This window comes from Sander vitreus, chromosome 22, assembly GCF_031162955.1.
Source record: "Sander vitreus isolate 19-12246 chromosome 22, sanVit1, whole genome shotgun sequence".
In the NCBI taxonomy this organism is placed as follows: Eukaryota; Metazoa; Chordata; class Actinopteri; order Perciformes; family Percidae; genus Sander; species Sander vitreus.
Window position 1 is genome coordinate 26126340 of NC_135876.1, and position 20894 is coordinate 26147233.

At 43.9% G+C, this 20894-nt stretch overlaps 1 protein-coding gene across 7 annotated transcripts in view; it reads left to right on the top strand.

Moving 5' to 3' along the window:
• Window positions 1-20333, top strand: part of LOC144537385 (collagen alpha-1(XIV) chain-like) — a 223784-nt gene extending 203451 nt beyond the window's left edge. For 4 of the 7 annotated variants that reach the window (XM_078281063.1, XM_078281064.1, XM_078281069.1 and 1 more), the window contains 7 exons: window positions 472-543; window positions 6769-6804; window positions 7829-7895; window positions 9702-9890; window positions 11173-11250; window positions 11346-11501; window positions 17552-20333. In XM_078281063.1, the coding sequence (XP_078137189.1) occupies window positions 472-543; window positions 6769-6804; window positions 7829-7895; window positions 9702-9890; window positions 11173-11250; window positions 11346-11501; window positions 17552-17847 (894 nt within the window). In that variant the 3' untranslated portion in view covers window positions 17848-20333. Of the gene's footprint in view, window positions 1-471; window positions 544-6768; window positions 6805-7828; window positions 7896-9701; window positions 9891-11172; window positions 11251-11345; window positions 11502-15902; window positions 16884-17054 lie in introns of those variants that run through there. The other 3 variants (XM_078281065.1, XM_078281066.1, XM_078281068.1) reach the window with 3 other exon arrangements.
• The last annotated feature ends 561 nt before the right edge of the window (window positions 20334-20894 follow it).

Sequence of the window (20894 nt, forward strand, 5' to 3'; positions counted from 1 at the left end):
ACCAATAAAAGGCAGCCAAAAAAGGAACCCGCGCAGCATCCTCATACCCATTACACACACAGTGTTACCCACAAATATAAACATGCATATGTGTGCCTGCACATCCATAATTATCCTCTGTCCACCAATGCCTCCATGCCTCCAGACCTCCATGCTCGTCTGTTTTTGCTTGGAATATTATTATTGGAATAATATAGAAGTTCAAAGGCCGCTATCTCTGTCATAAGTTTAAGCCAGTCCGTAATGTCTGGTCTATTTGGAGTCTTTGGAGTCGCAAAATGAGTCCGGCAGCTACAATAAAACCCGTTAACATCAGTCCAGCTTCTGATTTAGGAAGGGGTTTTCTTATCGTTAAATGTTTGTGTATACTCACCGGAGTGAAGTTCCTCGTCTATATCGACAGACTTGGGCCGATTGAGTCGACTCTGATTCTGATTCTTCCTCCTTTTTAATCTGCCCGTTTCTCTTCAGGGGACGCCAGGAGCTCCCGGGGCCCCCGGTCACACGGGCCCTTCAGGAAAACAGGGAGAACTGGGACCACCGGTGAGTCACAAGAGACCACAGTCTGGGGTTTACACCTGTAACAGTATGCTTTTACATTTCCTATTACCTTTCTGACAAAAGCTGCTGCACAAACACGGACTCTCTGTAGAGGAGGAGGAGGAGGAAGGAAGTCGTGTCAGTCAGGCTTAGCTTAACAGAGGCTGTCAGACAGACAGAGAGAGAGAGTCTGTCAGCAGGATTACCCACTTCCTGTCCTGTCTGAAGGTGAGCGAGTCTGTCAGTCACACACTGAATAGCTCCTGTCAGGGCCTTAACCTGCCTTCCTACAGATGTTCCTTAGACAGTTTTACTTAAGCCCAGTTTAGACCAAACAATAGCAATTATACACGTTGAAACTTGCAACTACAGCACTTGCAATCAGTGTTGGGCAAGTAACTTCCAAAATGTAATACATTATAGAGTACTAGTTGCTGTCATTCAGAAGATGGAATAGTCTTTATTGTCATCGTACACGTACAACACAATTGAATGCAGTCCTCTCAGTGCAAAACATCTACAACAGTGCAAAGCAGGAAAATATATATATATATATATAGAATATGAATGAATGAATTTTTATTGGTCGTAACCAAAGGTAGGGTCAAAAAAGATAATAGATTTTTTGTTTTTCAATGTATTCACAAGTTCAATTATCTCATTCTCTCCCACTTTTCTCAGGAACATTGATTCACAATTTCTGGCTCCATGACATAGCTCTACCCTGCCCCCATCTGGTGGTATAATTTCCCCTGCCAGATTGGGGCCTACTGTCACAAAAAAACCTATTAAAACCTTCTGCCACTGCATTCATGTCATCGACAACTTTTCCGTTGTTAGTAGAACGACTGGAATACGTGGTACCAGTTGATTTTTTACTAATACTTTTATTTAGTATATCCCAATGTTCCCTTAGTGTTGTTTTTATTGATTTCAAGTTTATTATCAAAATACACCTTTTTACTTTTCCTTATTATGGTTGTTAGTTTTTGTATCTTTTATATTTGATTTCTTTGTCTGTGGATCTATATTCAATATATTCTTTGTACATGAGGTTCTTTTTACATGCATTCAATATACTCCTGGTGAGCCAAGGCTTGTCCCTACTTTTGTTTTTCCATTTGCTTCGCATGACTGGACAGCTTTTGTTGTAAAGTGCCAGGAAGGAGTCAAGAAATGTATCGTACGCGGTATTTACGTCCTTGGCCTGTAAAACATCACTCCAATGGTGAGACATGAGATCTGCTCTGAATGCATTCACGGCTTCAACAGTTGGCAAAGACTGGTAGATGGTCAGTAATGTCCTTCACAAGAAGCCCACTTACTACTTTATTCTCCATACTATTAACAAATATATTATCTACAATTGTGGCTGAGTGTGATGTGGTTCTACTTGTTATCGTGGGATATAGACTCATTGCATAAATAGTTTCCATGAAGTCATCTATCGCTGATTGCTTGTTTGGGTTCAGTCAAGTCTATATTGAAGTCCCCACATATATACATGACCTTCTGTTCAGTCTTTGCATACACTTTTTCCATCCAATCCTTAATCCTCCCATAACTCGGAGCCCGATAAACACAGCTTATCATGATATTTCTGTTCCTGCTCATAACAATCTCTATGGTTATGCATTCACGAACATTTTCCACAGCCCCTGTCAACCTGTCTACTACGCTACCATTTAATCTTCTATCTACATACAGCGCTGTTCCTCCTCCTGCTTTTTCTGTTCTGCTTATGTTTTGACCCATATCCTGGAATTCCATATTCCTCACCCCTACCATTACCAATCCAGGTTTCAGAAATTGCTTAAATTCCCTTAGGTAATCAACTATGTCCTGGAAGTTCTTAACGTTCATAAGCTTGTTTTGTATTCGTGGCCTATATCATAGTGCTACCTCGGCTATAAGGCCTCATCTTCCTTTATATTTTCCTAGGTCTTCTAGGCCTCTCACTAGCTTCACTTCAGCTGTTTCAGGAGTTCCATTCATTTGTATATAAACGTTACAGTTTCTGGTCCACGTACCCTTCATTTTTTACTCTTTGCACATCTGTCTTACACGCCAGGCTAACTCAGCATTGTTTTTTGTAAGATGCTCATTTATGAATACATTGGTCCCCATTTTCCCTTTTTTTAGTATGTTAATTTTAGACTTTCTGTTGGTAAATCTCACTATTATGGGTGCTATCTTGCCCTCTTCTTTCTGTTTTCTTGATTGTGGGAGGGGGTGGCAAGCTTCAGTGTCCTCCTCCTTTACTAGGATTTCGTTTGACTGTAAGAACTTAATCAATTGCTGATCAATTGACTGGTTGTCTTCCTCGTTCAACACGTCACCCCTTCGTGAACTGACTGCTGTTTGGCGTAGGACTGAGGCTTTGTTTTCAACCCTGTCACCACTATGTCGTCTATTCTGGAGTACTGCTCTAGATCATTGATCCTGCCCTCCAAGGTTGTAATTTTGTTGCCTTTCTCCTCATTCTGTCGTTCTAGCTCATCAAACCCAACGCCATTTCTACGTTGTTTTTTTGGGATTTCGCCTAGTTCCCCTTGTGAAAATTCCAATGATGTTTTCAGTCCGTCGATGAGGCTCCTGACGTCATAAATGTCTTTCTGTTTCGCGTTGGTGTTTGCCATATTTCTCTCTTTTCAGCCTGTAAAAAGAATGAGAGAGACTAGGCGGCAGTAATGTTGTACATTTCACCCAATCGTCAGTAAAACACACTCGTCTTCTATTGATAACACCGTTTTGAACCGGGACTTACTCGCCAGGGAGGGACAAATTCCCTCCCGGTGTTTTCCCTCAGCAAAACGAAGTGGGCTACGGCGTGGCTCTCCGGCCGGTCGGAACGTCAGGCCTGAGCTGGCAACTCTCTGGCGGTATGTTTGCTCTGGTTTCTACTCTGTGCAACCGAAGCCGAGGGCCGGAAACAGCGTCCAGTAGCTCCCGCCGTCGCTGCCGCTCAGACTCGTCAGCGGTGGGGCTCAGATGAATTGTATTATTTGGAGTTGATAGATAACAGCCTCTGTCTATCTCAATCAAACTGTGACGTATGTATATATGTATAAAGTCACTATAAAATATATAAAGAGGTAGGTTATTTGTTTAAAAAGGAATCGTGCATTCATCCTTAAAGGACAATTCCACGTTGGACGGCGTTCGACTAGTCATGACTGGTTTCCAAGATGGCTCCCGCAACTAAACATGAACGTGACTGTCTTTATAATCTATCTTTTTAATAAACTATCTGTACACTTACAACGACGTCAGTGCTTTCGGTTCACATTTAGGGACCCTGATTATGCTAACGTTAAAGTGTGGTGATGTTTTGAGCCTTTTTAATGGTATTAAATAGCGATTTCCCAAATACTAGCATTTCAAGCTAACCAGCGGCCCGCGGTAGCCTCGTTAAAGCTCCAAACTCATTCGATTAGCATGAAAACATGTCCCAGAGAGCGACAGAGTGGATACACATCAGTTAATAACCCCTAGGTTATTAAAAACAGTATTTCAGAGACTAATCACTTATATTACAATATTTCTTTATTGCTTTGTGTTAGCGCTGCACATAGACTGTAACATGACTATAATTTTCTTATCCTTGTCTCTAAAGAACTGAAAATAATGGGAGTATATGTCCATCCTGCAAATGTAGAATCACATTCAATTCAATTCAAACAACTTTATTTATCCCAAAAAGGGCAATTCCGTTTCCAGGAGTCTTCAGATCCCAAGAACAAAAACACTTTCACATAAACGCATACACAACAGACAGCAGATTGTCAGAAAGTTACAAGGGACGGGCAGCGAGTGTACACAGCCCTGTCGGGGGCGAGAAATGACAGATGCATAAATCACGTTCCCAAACACAAGCCGCTCGCTTACTTACTTTACTCCTCTTCATCCCCTACGGGACGTAAGGCTTCAATGAGCTCTCTCCATTGCATTGGGTCCCTGGCAGCATGTTGGGCCTCGCCCCATGACAGCTTCATCTGTTCCAGCTCTCATGTCACAGTTCGGGGCCAGGTGGTTTTGGGCCTCCCAGGTTTTCTTTTGCCAGGTGGTGTCCATCTTAGGGCGACTTTTGTGACGCGGTCCTGCTCCGTCCTCAACACGTGTCCCAGCCATCTCAGGCGTCTGTGTGTAAAATGTAGGGTTAAAATGCGGTGATAAATGCCTTCATCAGACAGAATCCATACCTGTAAAACACAACAGGTGCTAAAAAGAAACTCTTTTATCTCGACAAACCTTTCTGTCTTTTGTCACGCTGCCTTTGAGCCCTAAAACAAAAACATTAAGCAGGGCGCCCGGATAGCTCAGTTGGTAGAGCAGGCGCCCATATATGGAGGTTTACTCCTCAACACAGCGGGCCCGGGTTTGACTCCAACCTGCGGCCCTTTGCTGCATCTCATTCCCCCCCCCCTCTCTCCCCTCTCATGTCTTCAGCTGTCCTGTCAATAAAGGCCTAAACATTAAGCAGTGTCATTTCTCAAGAACTGAAGCATATTTTCTTCCGGTAAGACCTGCAATTGACAAAAGTGTGGTGATTAGTTCAGGAAGACTCTCTGCAGTCCACCCACGTATCTGTAATTACAGGCTTGACGATATTTTGTTTCACAGCGGGGGGGGAGTAATTTGTCAGCAGTTTGTTTCCCCTCCCACAGAACCTAATTTCTTCTTCGTCGCTGCAGTCCAAATGTGATTTAACATTTAATTTAATCAGGAGTGAATGCCAACGCACAGAGCGGTCACCTACTGAACTGAACTCTGTTGCAGCGGTAAACATTATGATAAATAGACCGAGAACAATACGCCTTGATGATGATGATGATGATGATGATGATGATGGGGGAAGAGCAGCGTGCAGTTTAACGCCTGTAAAAAAAGGCTTCATAGAGCCATAATAAGACTAACTGCTTCTGACAGAGAACAGGAAGCAACCGTTTTAACTCCTCAGTTGGTCCATCATTGTTTAGCAGAGTTGTTTTAAGCCCTGTTTGTTTTTAGGATGTCGTAGGGAGAAGTTGCAGCGGTGTGAACTGCACCGTCTCAGCTCGACTTAAGACGAACGTCGAAACAAGTGGCAACAACGTCTACTAACAGCGATAACACACCGGGTGCGTAGGCATCGCGTGTAGCCAGCAAAGCGAAAATGCGTGCCTGATTGTGCACCGGTCACAAAGCGATCCTTCTCCTTTCTCTCTCTGTCTCTCTCTCTCTCTCTCTGTCTCTCTCTCTATCTCTCTGTCTCTCTCTCTCTGTCTCTGTCTCTCTCTGTCTGTCTCTCTCTCTCTCTCTAAAAAAGAGACAGGATGAGTGGGGAAAACTGGTGTGTGTGTGTCTCTCCGTGTGCCTGATCGCGTGTCTTGCTGTAAGAAGTCAAGACAACCAAAATCACCATGAACCTAGGTGTTTTATTTTGAAATGTGTTTTATTTTTGTAAAGCATCCAAATGCACTGCCGTCTTCCTGTTTGTGATTACCTGCCTGGCTTGACGCATACGCTTGACGCCCCAAATATCGCTGGACGCTATGTGCCCGGTATGAACGGACAGATTGGATAACATGGGCGGCAAAAGAAAAATAGCTGCTATACGCGCCGCTGCTTACGGGACGCTGCTTACGCGACGCTGCTTACCCGCCCGGTGTGTTTTCACTGTAAAGTGGTCAAAAGGCGACAAAACGTTGGAAAAAGGCGACAAAAACGTCAAAAAAAGCTCGGACTAAAGTGGAAAAAGCCCAGAAGTCGGAAGTTAGAACAGAAGTACAGATAGTCGTTGCAATGGAGATGATCCACCGTCTCGTCTATTCACATTGGTGTGAACTGGCAGCTTTCAGAGCGCTGCAGACCGGCACGTTGCAAGCAGCGTTGGGAGTACCGTCGTGTTACAAAAGTAACGCAGTTACAGTAACGTATTGTTCTTTGCTGTAACGCAGTAATATAATGCATTACAAATAATATTTTGGTACTTTTCACACTGATTTTACATTATATGGCCGTGTAGTTGGCATTCAGTTTCACCCTAGGTGGTATTAAAAAGAGAACGCTGGGGGGACCCTGGTAAGAGGATTTGTTTGTTGTTGTGTCAGACGTGAAGAGAGAGAGAGAGAGTCCTTTTGCTTCATGTTTTCTTAGCTTCTTCAACCTTGTGTCTGCAGCTTTGAACCCTTCACCCTATATTTCTGTTGTTTTTATCCTTTTTTGATTGATGCGTCTTTGTTGCAGGGTCCTCCCGGAAGCAAAGGGGAGAAAGGTGAACGGGTAAGTTGTTTCTTCTTGTTCTTCAACTAACGATTGTTTTCATTGTCGATTAAAGGTGCCGTTGGTAGGATTGTGAAGATCCAGGACTTAGTCGACAACTTCTCAGTCCCTCCCCCTCTTTCCGCTGAAGCCCAAAACGGTCTCCTAAGCCCCTCCCCTCACAACGGAGAATGAATGTGTGTGCATGAGCAGTGATTGTCACGCAGTTAGACACACATGCAAAAGACCATTTTTTTAAAATAAAAATATTACGGTGCAAATCCTCCATCATAACAGCAATGCTCCAAGGTCCAAACGCGCCTGGCTTTTAAAGGGAATGGGAGATGATCTCTGATTGGTTGATTGCATGTTACGCCCAAAACACACCTCTGATTAATGAAGACACTAAGGTCAACCCTTTAGAACCATGCGCCCGGCGCACCGACCCTTTTATCAGCCGTCAAACTAGCAAAAGTGGATTTGGACACGCCCTAAACGCACCTGCGCCAGGCGCTTCACGCCGTGCGCTTAGCAGCTGTAGGCGAATGGCTCGTTGTTTTATTCTTTTCTTGAAAGGTAAAACCTCAGCAACAGTTCGCTCAACTGGCGACAGGCCGCGTGTCAAAAAACAGGCGGCTGTTGTGTTCACATGCAATTCATTTGTTCATGGAAATCTGCTGACAGAAAGCTGTTGATTACTTGCACGTTGTGAGTCATTAGCACATTCACACAGGCAAATAAAGGACTACTAGAAATATTCTGAAAATACAGACTACATTCTTTTCTCAGAAAAGGCGTTACTCTTCACAGAAAAGTTCCCTGTGTGTGTTGTGTGTTCACAGCATCAGCAGTTTGTAGGAATAGTTGGAGAACTGCTGCAGCAGCTCACAAACACATTGTGTTATTAACTGCCTGTTTATATTTCAGGACACAGTTCTGTCATTAGTTGAACCATGACTCTGCGCCACCTGCAACAGGTGAGTACACAGTCGAGATTACGGATACAAACATTAACAGAGGCTCTGCGTGTGTCTCGTGTCTCCAGGGTGACCTGCAGTCGACGGCGTCGGTCCAGGACATCGCCAGGCAGGTCTGTGAGCAGCTCATTCAGAGTGAGTAACAACACTTTCTGCGTATTTCTACGTAACATACATTAAGTATAACTTACGTAAGTCTGAGGGGGAAGACGTAGTTTAAGGATCAAGCTTAGAATCAGGTTCTGGTTAGTGGATAAAGAATGCATCGTCAGTATAAATCCAGTAAGTTTGTCGCCAGTTCTTTTAGAGAGAGGTGGGGGATGTATAATTTTTTTTGGGAATTAAAAGTGTCTGAAAGGACCTACAGCAAAAGAAAACATCAACTGAGTGCTCATCAGCCTATTTCTCTCTGGCATAGTGGTAATGTACTGTATATTTCAGCCAGTTCCATTATATCTCCTCCATGAGGGTCTTGTAGTTTTGTGACCTTAAAGGCACAACCAGTAGGACACACACGCACGCACGCACGCACGCACGCACACACACACGCACGCACACACACACGCACACACACACACACACACACACACATGCAGACACATACACACACATACAAGCATACAGACGCACACACACAGACACATACAAGCCTACAGACACACACACACACACACACACGGACACATACAGACACACACACACACAAACACATACACAGACACATACAATAATACAGACACACACACACATACATGTATACAGACACACACACAAACACACAGACACATACATGCATACAGACACACACACACACACACACACACACAGACACATACATGCATACAGACACACACACACACACACACAGACACATACAAGCATACAGACATACACAAACACACACATGCACAACCACACACACACACACACACACACACACACAGACACATACATGCATACACACACACAGACACACACACACACACACACACATACACATACACACACACACACAAAGTTACATCACTGATAGTAGAAGGCATGGCCAAGGCATGCAAGTACAGGCGAACATCATGGCGGCCAAGCTGGTTCCAAAACGAGAGTAAATCTGTGCGACTGCAGTCAAGATCAGACAGATTGTTGTGTTTACAAACCTCGACCAAAGTCAAATCCTCGTTCTGCCGCTGAGCCTGAATACTTCGTCCATTTCATTTAATTACAAACCTTTATTTTAAGACTCGGGGAATCAGTTAAGGGACAACGTCATCAAACAAATAACCAACCAGTTAAAATAGTCTCAAACCGCCTAATGCATACTTCAAACCCTTAGTTTGAAGTATATCGTGTATAACGTCAGTTCACTGAAAGTACCAGGATGACCCCCTAAAAACGCTCAAAAAGTTCAGTGTGGAACGATGGACCCTACTCGCACTAAACGGGCGCCATCTTTGACTGCCCTTGACCCGCAGCTGATTGGCCGAACGCGTCACGTGGGTCTGGCTGCTCCCGAATTTCAAAACTGACCGTAATGGCGACTCGTTCGGAATACGATCTCGTGTTTTACGAAAATAGTTCCCCGAAACGTGTTTCTGAAAACATTTTAAGCGAGAAATAGGCCGTGCAGTTGCTGAATCTGTCTGTTTTTTTGATCGACAAAGATTTGCGTCAGATTTTGAGGGGCTGCGAGCCGAGTGACCGCTACTCATTTGCATACAGGAAAGCCCGTATTTTTGGCGGGCTGGAAAATCGCATTCACGTGTGTTGCGTTCGTCGCGCTCATCCCGCTCGTCATTTCCGGTAAGTATTTTAACATAAGTGTTCCTTTTGGGACGATACTAACCATTGAAAGTGGACACTACGGCAGCAAGTGTACTAACGGAAGTATGCGGAATGAGACACAGCCGCAGTCTTCTGGGGATTCATCCCTCTTTATGTTTTCAGGCCACATGGCGCGCTACAACTCCATCCTGAACCACGTGCCCAGTCCGCCAGTGTCCATCCGCACTGTGCCGGGACCCCCCGGAGAGCCTGGCAGACAGGGATCTCCAGGGCCCCAGGGAGAACAGGGACCCACAGGAAGACCCGGCTTCCCAGGACAGAACGGACAGAACGGGCAGCCGGGAGAAAGAGGTAAACTGGTAACCCGTAACTACCGCAAGAGAAGGCTTAGATACAAAAGTAAGACGTTAAAAGTTAGAGATGTACGACTGTCGGGGTCCCACCCCAGCAGCTTTAAAGCATCAAACTTTACGACTTTAAAGACTGTAGATCCTCACAGTACGTTCACAAGCCGTCATGCCTCAAAGAGTTCAAACGTGAAGTCTACTTAAAGGGGAACTATTATGCTTTTCTGTATTTTCTGTCTAATCTATAACGTTACTATGTCAGACGCTCTTGGCTCCGTATCACGTCACACCGAGCCCTGTTTCCCTATATGCTCATCTGCTCCTCGTTACTGCAGTGTTTTCGTTACACATACTGCTACATGTAGCTAAATGCTAACGTCAGATAAAGCTGTAATCTTTCCGACGTTGTCAGTTTCTCCGCAAGTCCGGTTGTGTAATATTTTGTTTAGAAGCCTTTATCTGCAATTTTTTTTTTTAAAGTCTTGCTTTATACTGTAAAAAGTCTTGGAGATCCGTAAACGCCAACCAATCAGAGCAGACCGGGCTTTTTCGGGAGTGGGGCTTAAAGAGACAGGCGCTCCAACAGAGCGGTTCATACAGAGGGTGAATACAGGAGCAGCAGCCATGGGCGGTATGAGACAAATCAAGACTTTTTTAAACATTAAAGCATGTAAACATGTTCTAGTACAGAGGTGCCCAAATTCTTTCATATGAAGGGCCAAAATGTATCTGGGTGGCCGCCCACGGGCCAAAAATAAATGTCAAAGAATACCGTAATTCTTGTAGTTCTACGTAGATAAAATGTTCGTATGTGATTTAATAGGAAGGTTTAACAGCACTCTGCTTAAGTTCCATTTAGGCTGCACAAAAATTATGTTTTTTGTAGTGGCTAGGGTTAGGATTTTATAAAACTTTTCAAAATAAGAGCATAAGCATGTCAAAGGCCATGCTGGGCCAAAACTAAGTGAGCACTGGCCAAACTTGGCCCACCAACCCCAAATTGGGCGGCCTAGTTCTAGTAGAAACGCAAACTACACGTATGAACCTGGAGACGGTGTATATACTGTAATAGGTCTCCTTTAATACTCTCCCAACATATTACAACACTGTGTGTGTGTGTGTGTGTGTGTGTGTGTGTGTGTGTGTGTGTGTGTGTGTGTGTGTGTGTGTGTGTGTGTGTGTTTGTCTGTCTTTCTGTGTGTGTGTGTGTGTCTGTCTGTCTGTCTGTCTGTGTGTGTGTGTGTGTGTGTGTGTGTGTGTGTGTGTGTGTGTGTCTGTGTTTCCAGGTCAACCAGGAGAAAAGGGTGAGAAAGGATCTCAAGGTGTTGGAGTCCAGGGCCCCAGAGGACCTCCAGGACCCCCCGGTACATTAAACCACACTGAGCCGTACACACTACACCACAGGTTTTGAATCCGGATCTCCTGATCATTTCTAACAAATTCCTCCTCCCCTTCCCAGGAGCCCAAGGCCAGGGCAGACCTGGCAGCCAGGGTCCCTCAGGGCGGCCTGGAAATCCCGGGACCCCTGGTCGTCCCGGGGTCCCTGGACCCGTCGGCACCACTGGGCCTCCGGGCTACTGCGACCAGAACTCCTGTGTGGGCTACAATGTTGGAGGTAGGTAGGGTCCAGTCATCTAAGTGACTAATGTGAACAAAAGTCTTTGACGTCGGTCCAGTATTGAGGTAGACCGCTGTAACCGTCAGCCGTGAACCGGGCTGCAATGCAACCCTACAGGACAAATGTGCATCGTCAGCTTGCGTCCTCTAAAAGTGCCGTCAGGCTCAGATTATTATTCTAAGTGTCTGACAACATTATGGAAAGGATCCGTACAGAGACAGACCTTTCTGTTAGAAATGAAGATGATTTTGTTTACCATGAAACAGCCCTGAAATCACCGTCACCAAACGCACCAGACTCCATGTAAATAATCAGTACTTTAAAGCAACACTAGAGAGCGTTTCCTGCTTCGGTCCCCCTACAGGTTATCTCATTGGAACTACAGCTCGCACTACCAGATCTGGCAAACTTGCACAATGTAATGTAATGGACAATTGCGCTTCCAACCTTTAGAGGGGAAAGGTCTCTAGTGTTGCTTTAAGCATGTACACTGGTGCTCATAGGTTTACACACCCTGCTTAAGTTGACTAAAAAGAGCAATAAAAATCATCTTTTGGAAATTGATCTTAATGCCTTAATTTAAAAAATGAGGAAAAATCCAACCTTTAAGGACGTCAATTGTCTTTGTGAATGAATAACGTATCGTAAATAAATAAATGTTAGATTCCCATAGAGGCAGGCAGATTATTATTTTAAAGGCCAGTTATTTCATGGATCCAGGATACTATGCATCCTGATAATGTTCCCTTGGCCCCCCCATCATCACATACCCTTCACCATACCCCCCCATCATCACATACCCTTCACCATACCCCCACATCATCACATACCCTTCACCATACCCCCCACATCATCACATACCCTTCACCATACCCCCACATCATCACATACCCTTCACCATACCCCCCACATCATCACATACCCTTCACCATACCCCCACATCATCACATCCCCTTCACCATACCCCCCACATCATCACATACCCTTCACCATACCCCCACATCATCACATCCCCTTCACCATACCCCCCACATCATCACATACCCTTCACCATACCCCCACATCATCACATACCCTTCACCATACCCCCCACATCATCACATACCCTTCACCATACCCCCCACATCATCACATACCCTTCACCATACCTAGAGATTAACATGGTTTTATTTCAGTTAGCCTAATAGCTGGTTTGATTTGCATTGAGAGATGATTGAAAAAAGGTCTATCTCTGTAGGGATCCTTCCCATAATGTTGTCAGACACTTAAAATAATAATCTGAGCCTGTCAGCGGCAACAACAGAACTTTTAGTGGACGAAAATTGAAGCTGCACATTTACCAATCAACGTTACATCGTAGCTTGTTTTGCCATTGGCGACGGCAGCGGTCTCGCTTAATACTGGACCAATTTAAAAAGTAGTGCTTCCCATCAGTCACTTAGACACAAAAACCTAGGAAAATAGGTTGAAAATAAACAGAATATACACTCAAAGACTAAACCTACAACTAGTGATTTAAAAAACATATTTAATATATGTTCTGTCCTTGTTAGTAATGTGTCACTGAAATAGGTTAAGTTATAATAGTTAATATTTAGGTTTTAACACTGCTGTGTAATTACAGTAACAGTGTTGAGGTTGGAGGACACAACCTAGGTCAGCGTTTCTCAAATGGGGGTACGTGTCCCCCTAGTGGTCCTTTAGAGGACTGCAGGGAGTACGTGTACCCCTAGGGGTACTTTAGAGGACTGCAGGGGGTACGTGTACCCCTAGTGGTACTTTAGAGGACTGCAGGTGGTACGTATACCCCTAGTGGTACTTTAGAGGACTGCAGGGGGTACGTGTCCCCCTAGTGGTACTTTAGAGGACTGCAGGGGGTACGTGTACCCCTAGGGGTCCTTTAGAGGACTGCAGGTGGTACGTGACATTTTTTGCAAAATGTTTCTCAGTTCCAAGGCTGTAGTTACTTCTACTGGCTTTTTTCTCTCCAAGTTTGTCACTTTTTGTCGCTGTTTCTGAAGGTCTGTCACCTTTTTCTGAAGGTTTTGTCGTTTGTTTTGACCTATTCTTGTCTTTCTTCCTTGCCATTTTCTACTGTCTTTTTTTCTTTGACGTTTTAGTCACTTTTTTCAAAGTTTTTGTTACTATTTCCAACCTATTCTTGCCTTCCTTCCTTCTTTCTACCATCTTTTTCCAAGGTTTTGTCTCCTTTCTTCATCGTCATCTAAATGTTTTCCAGGTCCAAGGCTGTTGTTTAGTAAATCTACTGCTGACATCGCTGTATTCTTCCTCTTTATAGAGACTTCTTTTTTACCAAAAATTATTCACGCTGCTTAGGGGTTACGTGGCTTAAAAGAAACCGTTCAAAGGGGGAACATTATTGAAAAAAAAAGCTTGAGAAACAGTGACCTAGATCATAAACAACAAGATACCCGTAAGAACAGAAATAATAAGTAGATCGTACATTACTGTATTTAATGATGACACCAGGTTGAATGTAGAAAATATATTTTTTTAAACCCATCAGCTTGTCTAAACATGCAGACATTGTAAACTGTATGACTGAGCATGAAAAGCTTTTCAGTGCTGAGAATGCATTTTGGATTGAAGGTCGGCATGTGAAACGTTTAATTCAGTCGGCTCCTTTTCACGTTGAAAAGCTGCCTCCGAGTTAAACGGTCGGCACGTCACTGGAGTCATCCGTCCCGCACTCTGTGTATTTGAAGGTGAAACTGGAAACACGTTGAGACTGCTCGTGTGTTCAGGTTGTCTCAAATGCACGAGGAATTCAAATCCAGAGACGTACATTATGATTTATATACTTCAACTGTCATTTGAGGGTTTTTTTTGTTTTCTTTCCTCCTCAAAGTTGCCTAAAGTGTCGCTTCACCCAAATGATATTATTATATTAATTATATTATAAGATAAAGATGTGAACATTTATCAAAACAAAAACAGAAACCTGAAAGATGACTTTCTTTCCACTGGGTTCAAACTAAATCTAAACAATCTACATCTTGCTTTAAAGGACAAATGCGGCGCAAAATGAACCTAGCGGTTAATAACACGTGTACCGAGTCGGCCGTTCTCTGGGATCTGTTTTCACGCTAATCGAATGTGACCAGTTTTAGCGCAAACCGCTAATTAGCTTATAACGCTAGTCGTCTGGGCCACAGATAAAGTCAAAAGAAATCTCTATTTCTACACCACTAACAAGGCTCAAAATAGCACCACACTTCCACGGCAGCATAACGAGGGTCCCTACATGTAAACCGAAGCTTTGAGAACTTTGTAAGTGTACAGACAGTTTATTAAAAAGATAGTTTAGAAAGACGGTAGCGTTACGATTAAGTCACGATCAGTCGAACGATGAACGCCGTGCAACGTGAGCTGAACTGTCACTTGAAATCTCCCATGGTCCGTGGTTTCCCAGTGGGTCGATAGGAATTACGTTTGTGAAATGTAATTACATGGAAATGCATGAATTATATCTGTTCATTAAATATATATGGGTGAGTAACTACAAGGGTTAGGGTTCGACTGATCGTGACTGTTTTCGCAAGATGGCATGAAAACAGATCCCAGAGAACGGTCTACTCGTACACGTGTGTTTTTAACCCCTAGGTTCATTTTGCGCCGGATTTGTCCTTTAAGTGAAAGAAAATGTTTATTATGAATTGGGTGAACTGGCCTTTTAAGCTTGAAACTACACACATCTGGAAACAATACTTAGATGGTGACCAAATCACTGACTGACTCCTGCACGTTAATATTTTATTTTGTATTATCGGGATGAATTCACAAAAAGATTGGGACACTTCTGCGGCTTCTAAACCTGCACAAATAAGACAAAAAGAAACCATGTGATTCTCAAAGCACCCCGAAAAAGATGAATGCACCTCGAACAGCGTCTCAATGGTTTATTCTGTTGACTGGAAAGATGCTGCATGGAGGGTTTCCTTATTCATATATCACCATCGAATACACCAGGACTCGGCAAAAGTGCAACAAATTACTTCACATAAATGTTTCCGCTGTCAGCTTTTGTATCTGCTACGTGTTCATTTGCTCTCCAGCGTCAAAAAAGAGGGAGACTTTCTCACTCTTTTACGGGAAAAGACACACGGGAAATTATATTTTCGCAGCTTCACAGTTAACACCACAGAGCTGTCATCACATACACAAGTCAGCAAACATGCCTTTTTAAACGTATGGTTGGTATAACTAATCCTGACAGTCAAAGAAAACCCAACATGAGTCATCTGTACCCGTTAAATGCATGAGTGTGTGAGGACCGTCTGCATGTTGTAATCATTCCTCTTTCTTTGTCTTTGTGTCTCTCCGTCGGCCCATCTGTCTGTCTGTCATCGCCTCCTTTTCACAACTCTTCCTCTTCAGAACAGTATCTCAGTGACAGCTGAGCCACTTTCACAAACTCTGAAACAAAAATAGGGATGATGAGCTTTAACTGCTGCAAAGGCTAACAAATACTGCAGGGAATGGAAGTGGTGTCACTTAGGACTGTACCGAATACTTTGACTCCTTCATAACATTGACATCCGATATTAGAATACGGAGCCCCTAAAGGGACACGGGGAACTGTTTTTTTTTTTTTTTTTTTCGTGCGCAAAAGTATCTCGTCACAAGAAACCAATCTAAAGCGTAATTTATGCTCCTGCGTTAAATCTACGTACGTAGGTACGTGGAGGTACCGACCCTACGCCGTAGCCTGACGTGCACCTCTTGAAAAATGTAACTACACGGCGAGGTGACGCATGTTGCTCGGCCTTGGCTTGGTAGTGTTGTGTTCACCCCCCCCCGACTCATTTCCTGGTTCTCCTTCTCCATAAGCAACGTGAAATCAAGGAGAGGGTAAACTTCTCCTGCTCCAGATTTCCCACCGTGGTCAGAAAGAACACGGGAGACACCTTGTTTCTCTCACTAGGACTCTAGAGTCACTACACACTCTGAAGACAATCACCATCACTTTCTCCCTCGCTCTACCACACACTCCCCACACACACAAACGCACGCCGGCTTGACGCAAACGCCAACGCACAAGTATAAACTTCAGGCCACTTACGTAGGCTACGGCGAATGCTTTGCGTGGAGCCTCCGCAGAACCATACATCCCGCTTAAGGCTAGCAAAATGATGCTAACGAAGTACTCTGGCCAAAGTTAATATTGCACATTCACAGCATGACATCGTTTAACAGTTGCCCTTTCATCTTTAAGTTTGTTAATGACACTATCAGGTAAATAACTGGTATTCAGATTGGTTTCTCGTGAGCACAAGATACTTTTGCGTGCCAACAAGAAAAGTTTCACCCATGTCCCTTTAGAGGCTCGGCGTTAATCAACATTTAAATGCTGCACAGCTTCTTGCATGTCTCTTTATTCTGTTTAAACCCGGGATATAATAAACCTAAATGAAAATAAGCAGTGAAGATACTTTTATACTGATATTGCCTGAACAGAGCTGAGCCCAGACGTTGTACTGTGTTAAACTCGCACTGAAACAATCGTCCTCTTCTGACTTTTTCTTCTAGATTACGATCATCCTCTTCATTAAAACACCGGCTTCACTTTTTTAATATAAAATCAAAATCAATTTTGAGGTCCTAAAAGCTCAATCTCCACAACAACTTATTTGCACGTTGTTTTAACAGACTTTTAACTTGAAAAAATACCACTTGAAGACTTTAATTGAGATGATTTGAATGTGAATTAATAGATAACTAATCCAATAATTGCCTGGTGGAATTTAAGAGACATTAAACTCACTTGAACTTATAATTTGCAGTTGTTGATCCCCCACCCTCTAACTCTGCTTTCAGTCCGTAACCTCGGTAACCGTTGTCAATCTGTTTGTCTTGCTCCTTCCTTCTCATCCCGCCCCCTCTTCCTGTCCCACTAACCCAATCAAACCCCAACAAACCAATCCAAAACGCTGCTTCCTGTGGTGGCGGGGGTTCGGCCATCTTTGTTTTGGGCTCTCGCTGACTTTCTGCTGGCTGGCTCGCCACGTGGTTCGTGGGTGACGCAGAGGGTGAAGAAGATGTCACTGACCGTGGCGCTATCCCCGCAGTCCAACTGCCTCCCAACATCTTTGAGAACTACGGCGAGGTTGAGGAGGACGATCCCTACCGCTACTACGAGCCCAGTTACCCGGCCCCGCGGCCTGTGGCGCCCGACGACCCGGCGCTCGCCCTGGACGACATCGAGCTGAGTTCCCCCGGCGTCCACCGCAGCTCCCGGAGCCTGAACGCCGAGGAGGAGAGAGTCGCGCCAAAGAGGAGACTAAAGAGGGAAGCGAAGGCGCTGCCCGGACTAATTAAATGAGAGGAGGCGATCGGAGGACGGAGGGCCGCTCGCTGTTTGTGATTGTGCGGTTTGGAGCCGTTACGGACTAATCAACAAGTGCCTGATGTAGAGGATTTCTTATGGACATAGTAGAGGGGACGGGGTGGGGGTTTCAGGTTGGGACTATTTTAACTCATCTATGCTATCGAATTAAGTTCAAGAAAACAGGTTTGATTTGCTTTTCTTGTTTTTGTCTCAAAATGGATTCATCTTATCTGGCTTTTATATTTCACGGCCCTGCGACGTCTCTATGTTTAAAGGTTAAATGTTTCTGTGATCAAAGTCTAGTTTCTCAAACATTAGGCTGTGTTCACACTTGGCGTCTTTTTAGAAGCTGCCAGCGTCTGTTGTTACATTATAATCCTACGGAGTAAACCGTGTTTTCAAACGCCACCGCCAATTTCTGCATTTTCTGCAGCTCAGAGAGTCTTTTTGAAGTTGCGTCAGGTGCTTTTGTTGACAGCTGACCAATGACAAGCAGAGTAGTCGTTTCCACAACAACAAGAAAACATGGAGAAGGTGCCCGACAGACTTGTGTTAGTGTCGGAGCACGGCTAGTTATATATGACTCGCTCTGTTTTATCAAACATTAGCACCGCTCTCTCTGTTCATTCTCTAACTCGCTCAACCGCTCTGTTTTATCTAACGTTAACGTTAGCCCTGCTCCACATAGCGCTAGAGGATACTGAAAGACGCTCTCGGCCGCTACTTGGAACCAAACGCTGCCAGCTTCTTCTTTTTTTTTTTTAACTACAAAAGCGCCCTAGTCAACTTCTTCTTGTCAAAATAAGACGCCAAGTGGGATCATGACCTTAGCCGCCTTCTCCTTATTTCAGGTTTCAGTTCGGCTGTTTGTTATTTACCTGGTTGGTTACAGTAAGTGCCTGGAAGACGTCTGGAAGACATTTCAAAAAGCAGAAACACTTGCAGCAAAGCATTTACCGTATTTTCCGGACTATAAGTCACACTTTTTTTCATGCTTCGGCTGGTCCTGCGACTTATAGTCAGGTGCGACTTATATATCAAAATATATATAATTTAACATGTTTTTAAATGTTATTTCATGCTGAAAACATTACCGTCTACAGCCTCGAGAGGCGCTCTAGGCTTGTGAGGACTATATGCTGCTCCTAAAGACAACTGAGAAAGAAAAGAAACTGCAGGAGACTGCAGGTAGTAAAACACGCAGCCGAAAACGGTCATCGAGCAGCAGAAGGAGAGTTTGGAGTGAGAGAGAAACTTGTGAGGGACTGGAGAAAAGGTTAGTCTTACTGCAATGAAGAAAACAAAGAAAGCTAGTCGCGCTGAAATCCAGATGGCCAGAGCTGGAGGAAGGAGTCCACAGATGGGTGCTTGAACAACGTGCTGCTGGGAGAGGCTCGTCAACAGAGCTGCTACGTTACGTTAACATAGAGGACACCTACCGTATTCAGCCCCTTGTTCTGGGGGCTGTTGGGTAGTTTAATAACTGTTAATGTGTTACGTTAACGTAGAGGACACCTACCGTATTCAGCCCCTTGTTCTGGGGGCTGTTGGGTAGTTTAATAACTTGCCTTTCCAGATTAAATGTCTGTTCTTGGTCTTGGATTTTGTGAAATAAATTTCTAAATAAATGCGACTTATAGTCCAGTGCGACTTATATATGTTTTTTTCCTCTTCATGACGCATTTTTTGACTGATGCGACTTATAGTCCGGAACGACTTATAGTCCGGAAAATACGGTACACACAGAGACACTTGCAGGTTACAGCAAAACGAACAAGCATCTCTTTATGTTTTTAAAGCTCCACTTTAACGGTTCATTTCAACCTTTCATTTTTAGGACTACAGAAATCTCAGCTAAAATCATCTCACTGTACATAAATATATGAAAAAAATCTCCTGATTTTATACATCAATTAAAAATGGAAGATGTAATCTGTGAGCTCTGCCTTGAGCTGTGTTTGTACAACAGCAGTGTTACATTGGCTGCAGATAAACACGACTTCACAAGATGAACACAAACTTGCTGTGTGGTTGCCCCTGTGGACAGAGTGTTCAGTTACAAAGTGACAAGACTTTATTTGTGCAGATGTTTCGGTTACAAGTTTATTAATTTACAAAACGTGACAACACTAGAGGATTGATACCCGACCCGAGCCCGAGGGGCCGGGTTCGGACAGATATTTAGAAATGATGTTCAGGTTCGGGTCGGCCTCAGTCACATCAGCGCGATAAGGCATTGGACATTTTACATTTAAAACAGCTTATTATGTAGGTGTGTTCCCATATTAACGTGCGCTTGTTGCCCCGTGTCATCTGTTGACATTTCCGAATGCCTTCCTACAGCTGCTTAATAAAAGCGGGCTTTCCACACAAACAAACGTACATGTGTCATTAGTATGAGGAAAAAAAGAGAGGACGCAGGCCGGGCTCGGACAGAAAAATGCGGCCCGACAACGCCACAATCCCGAAGTTAAAGCACCTCATCGTAATCGTAATTGGCTGGTACCTCCAGTTTTTAAATCATTTTTTTGTATTTGTCCGGGATGATAAAGAAATTATAACTTTAAACTAATTTTAAGAAATGCTGTGTACCAGATGTAGCTCTCTCCACATCTGCACTCCGTCAGTAAACACTGACGCTACACAGTACAATAAATACTAATCTGATATACGTTTACAACTCGACACAAGAGAAGTTATCGTCTCCAGTTTTGTTTACTCAGCCAGCGACAGTAAAGCACAATAGATTATGTTTTCTTCTCCAGCTGTGTTGTAGTCGGGACCGCCGAGACCGAGCCATCATCAAGACCAGAGTGTATCGAGACCAAGACTTCCTGGGGTTTAGACAGAGACCAAGACCAGGACACTGCATGCCACCATAGACACTCCTCAAATTGATCTCAAAGATCCCAGCTGTTTGAGTCAGCATTACGTTGCAGAACTTACACACTGCTGTGTGTTTTCTTTTAGATGGTTTTGCTAAATAAACTGATTTTGGGTTTAGGTAGCCACGTTTTATTAAAGACGATTTGACCGACATC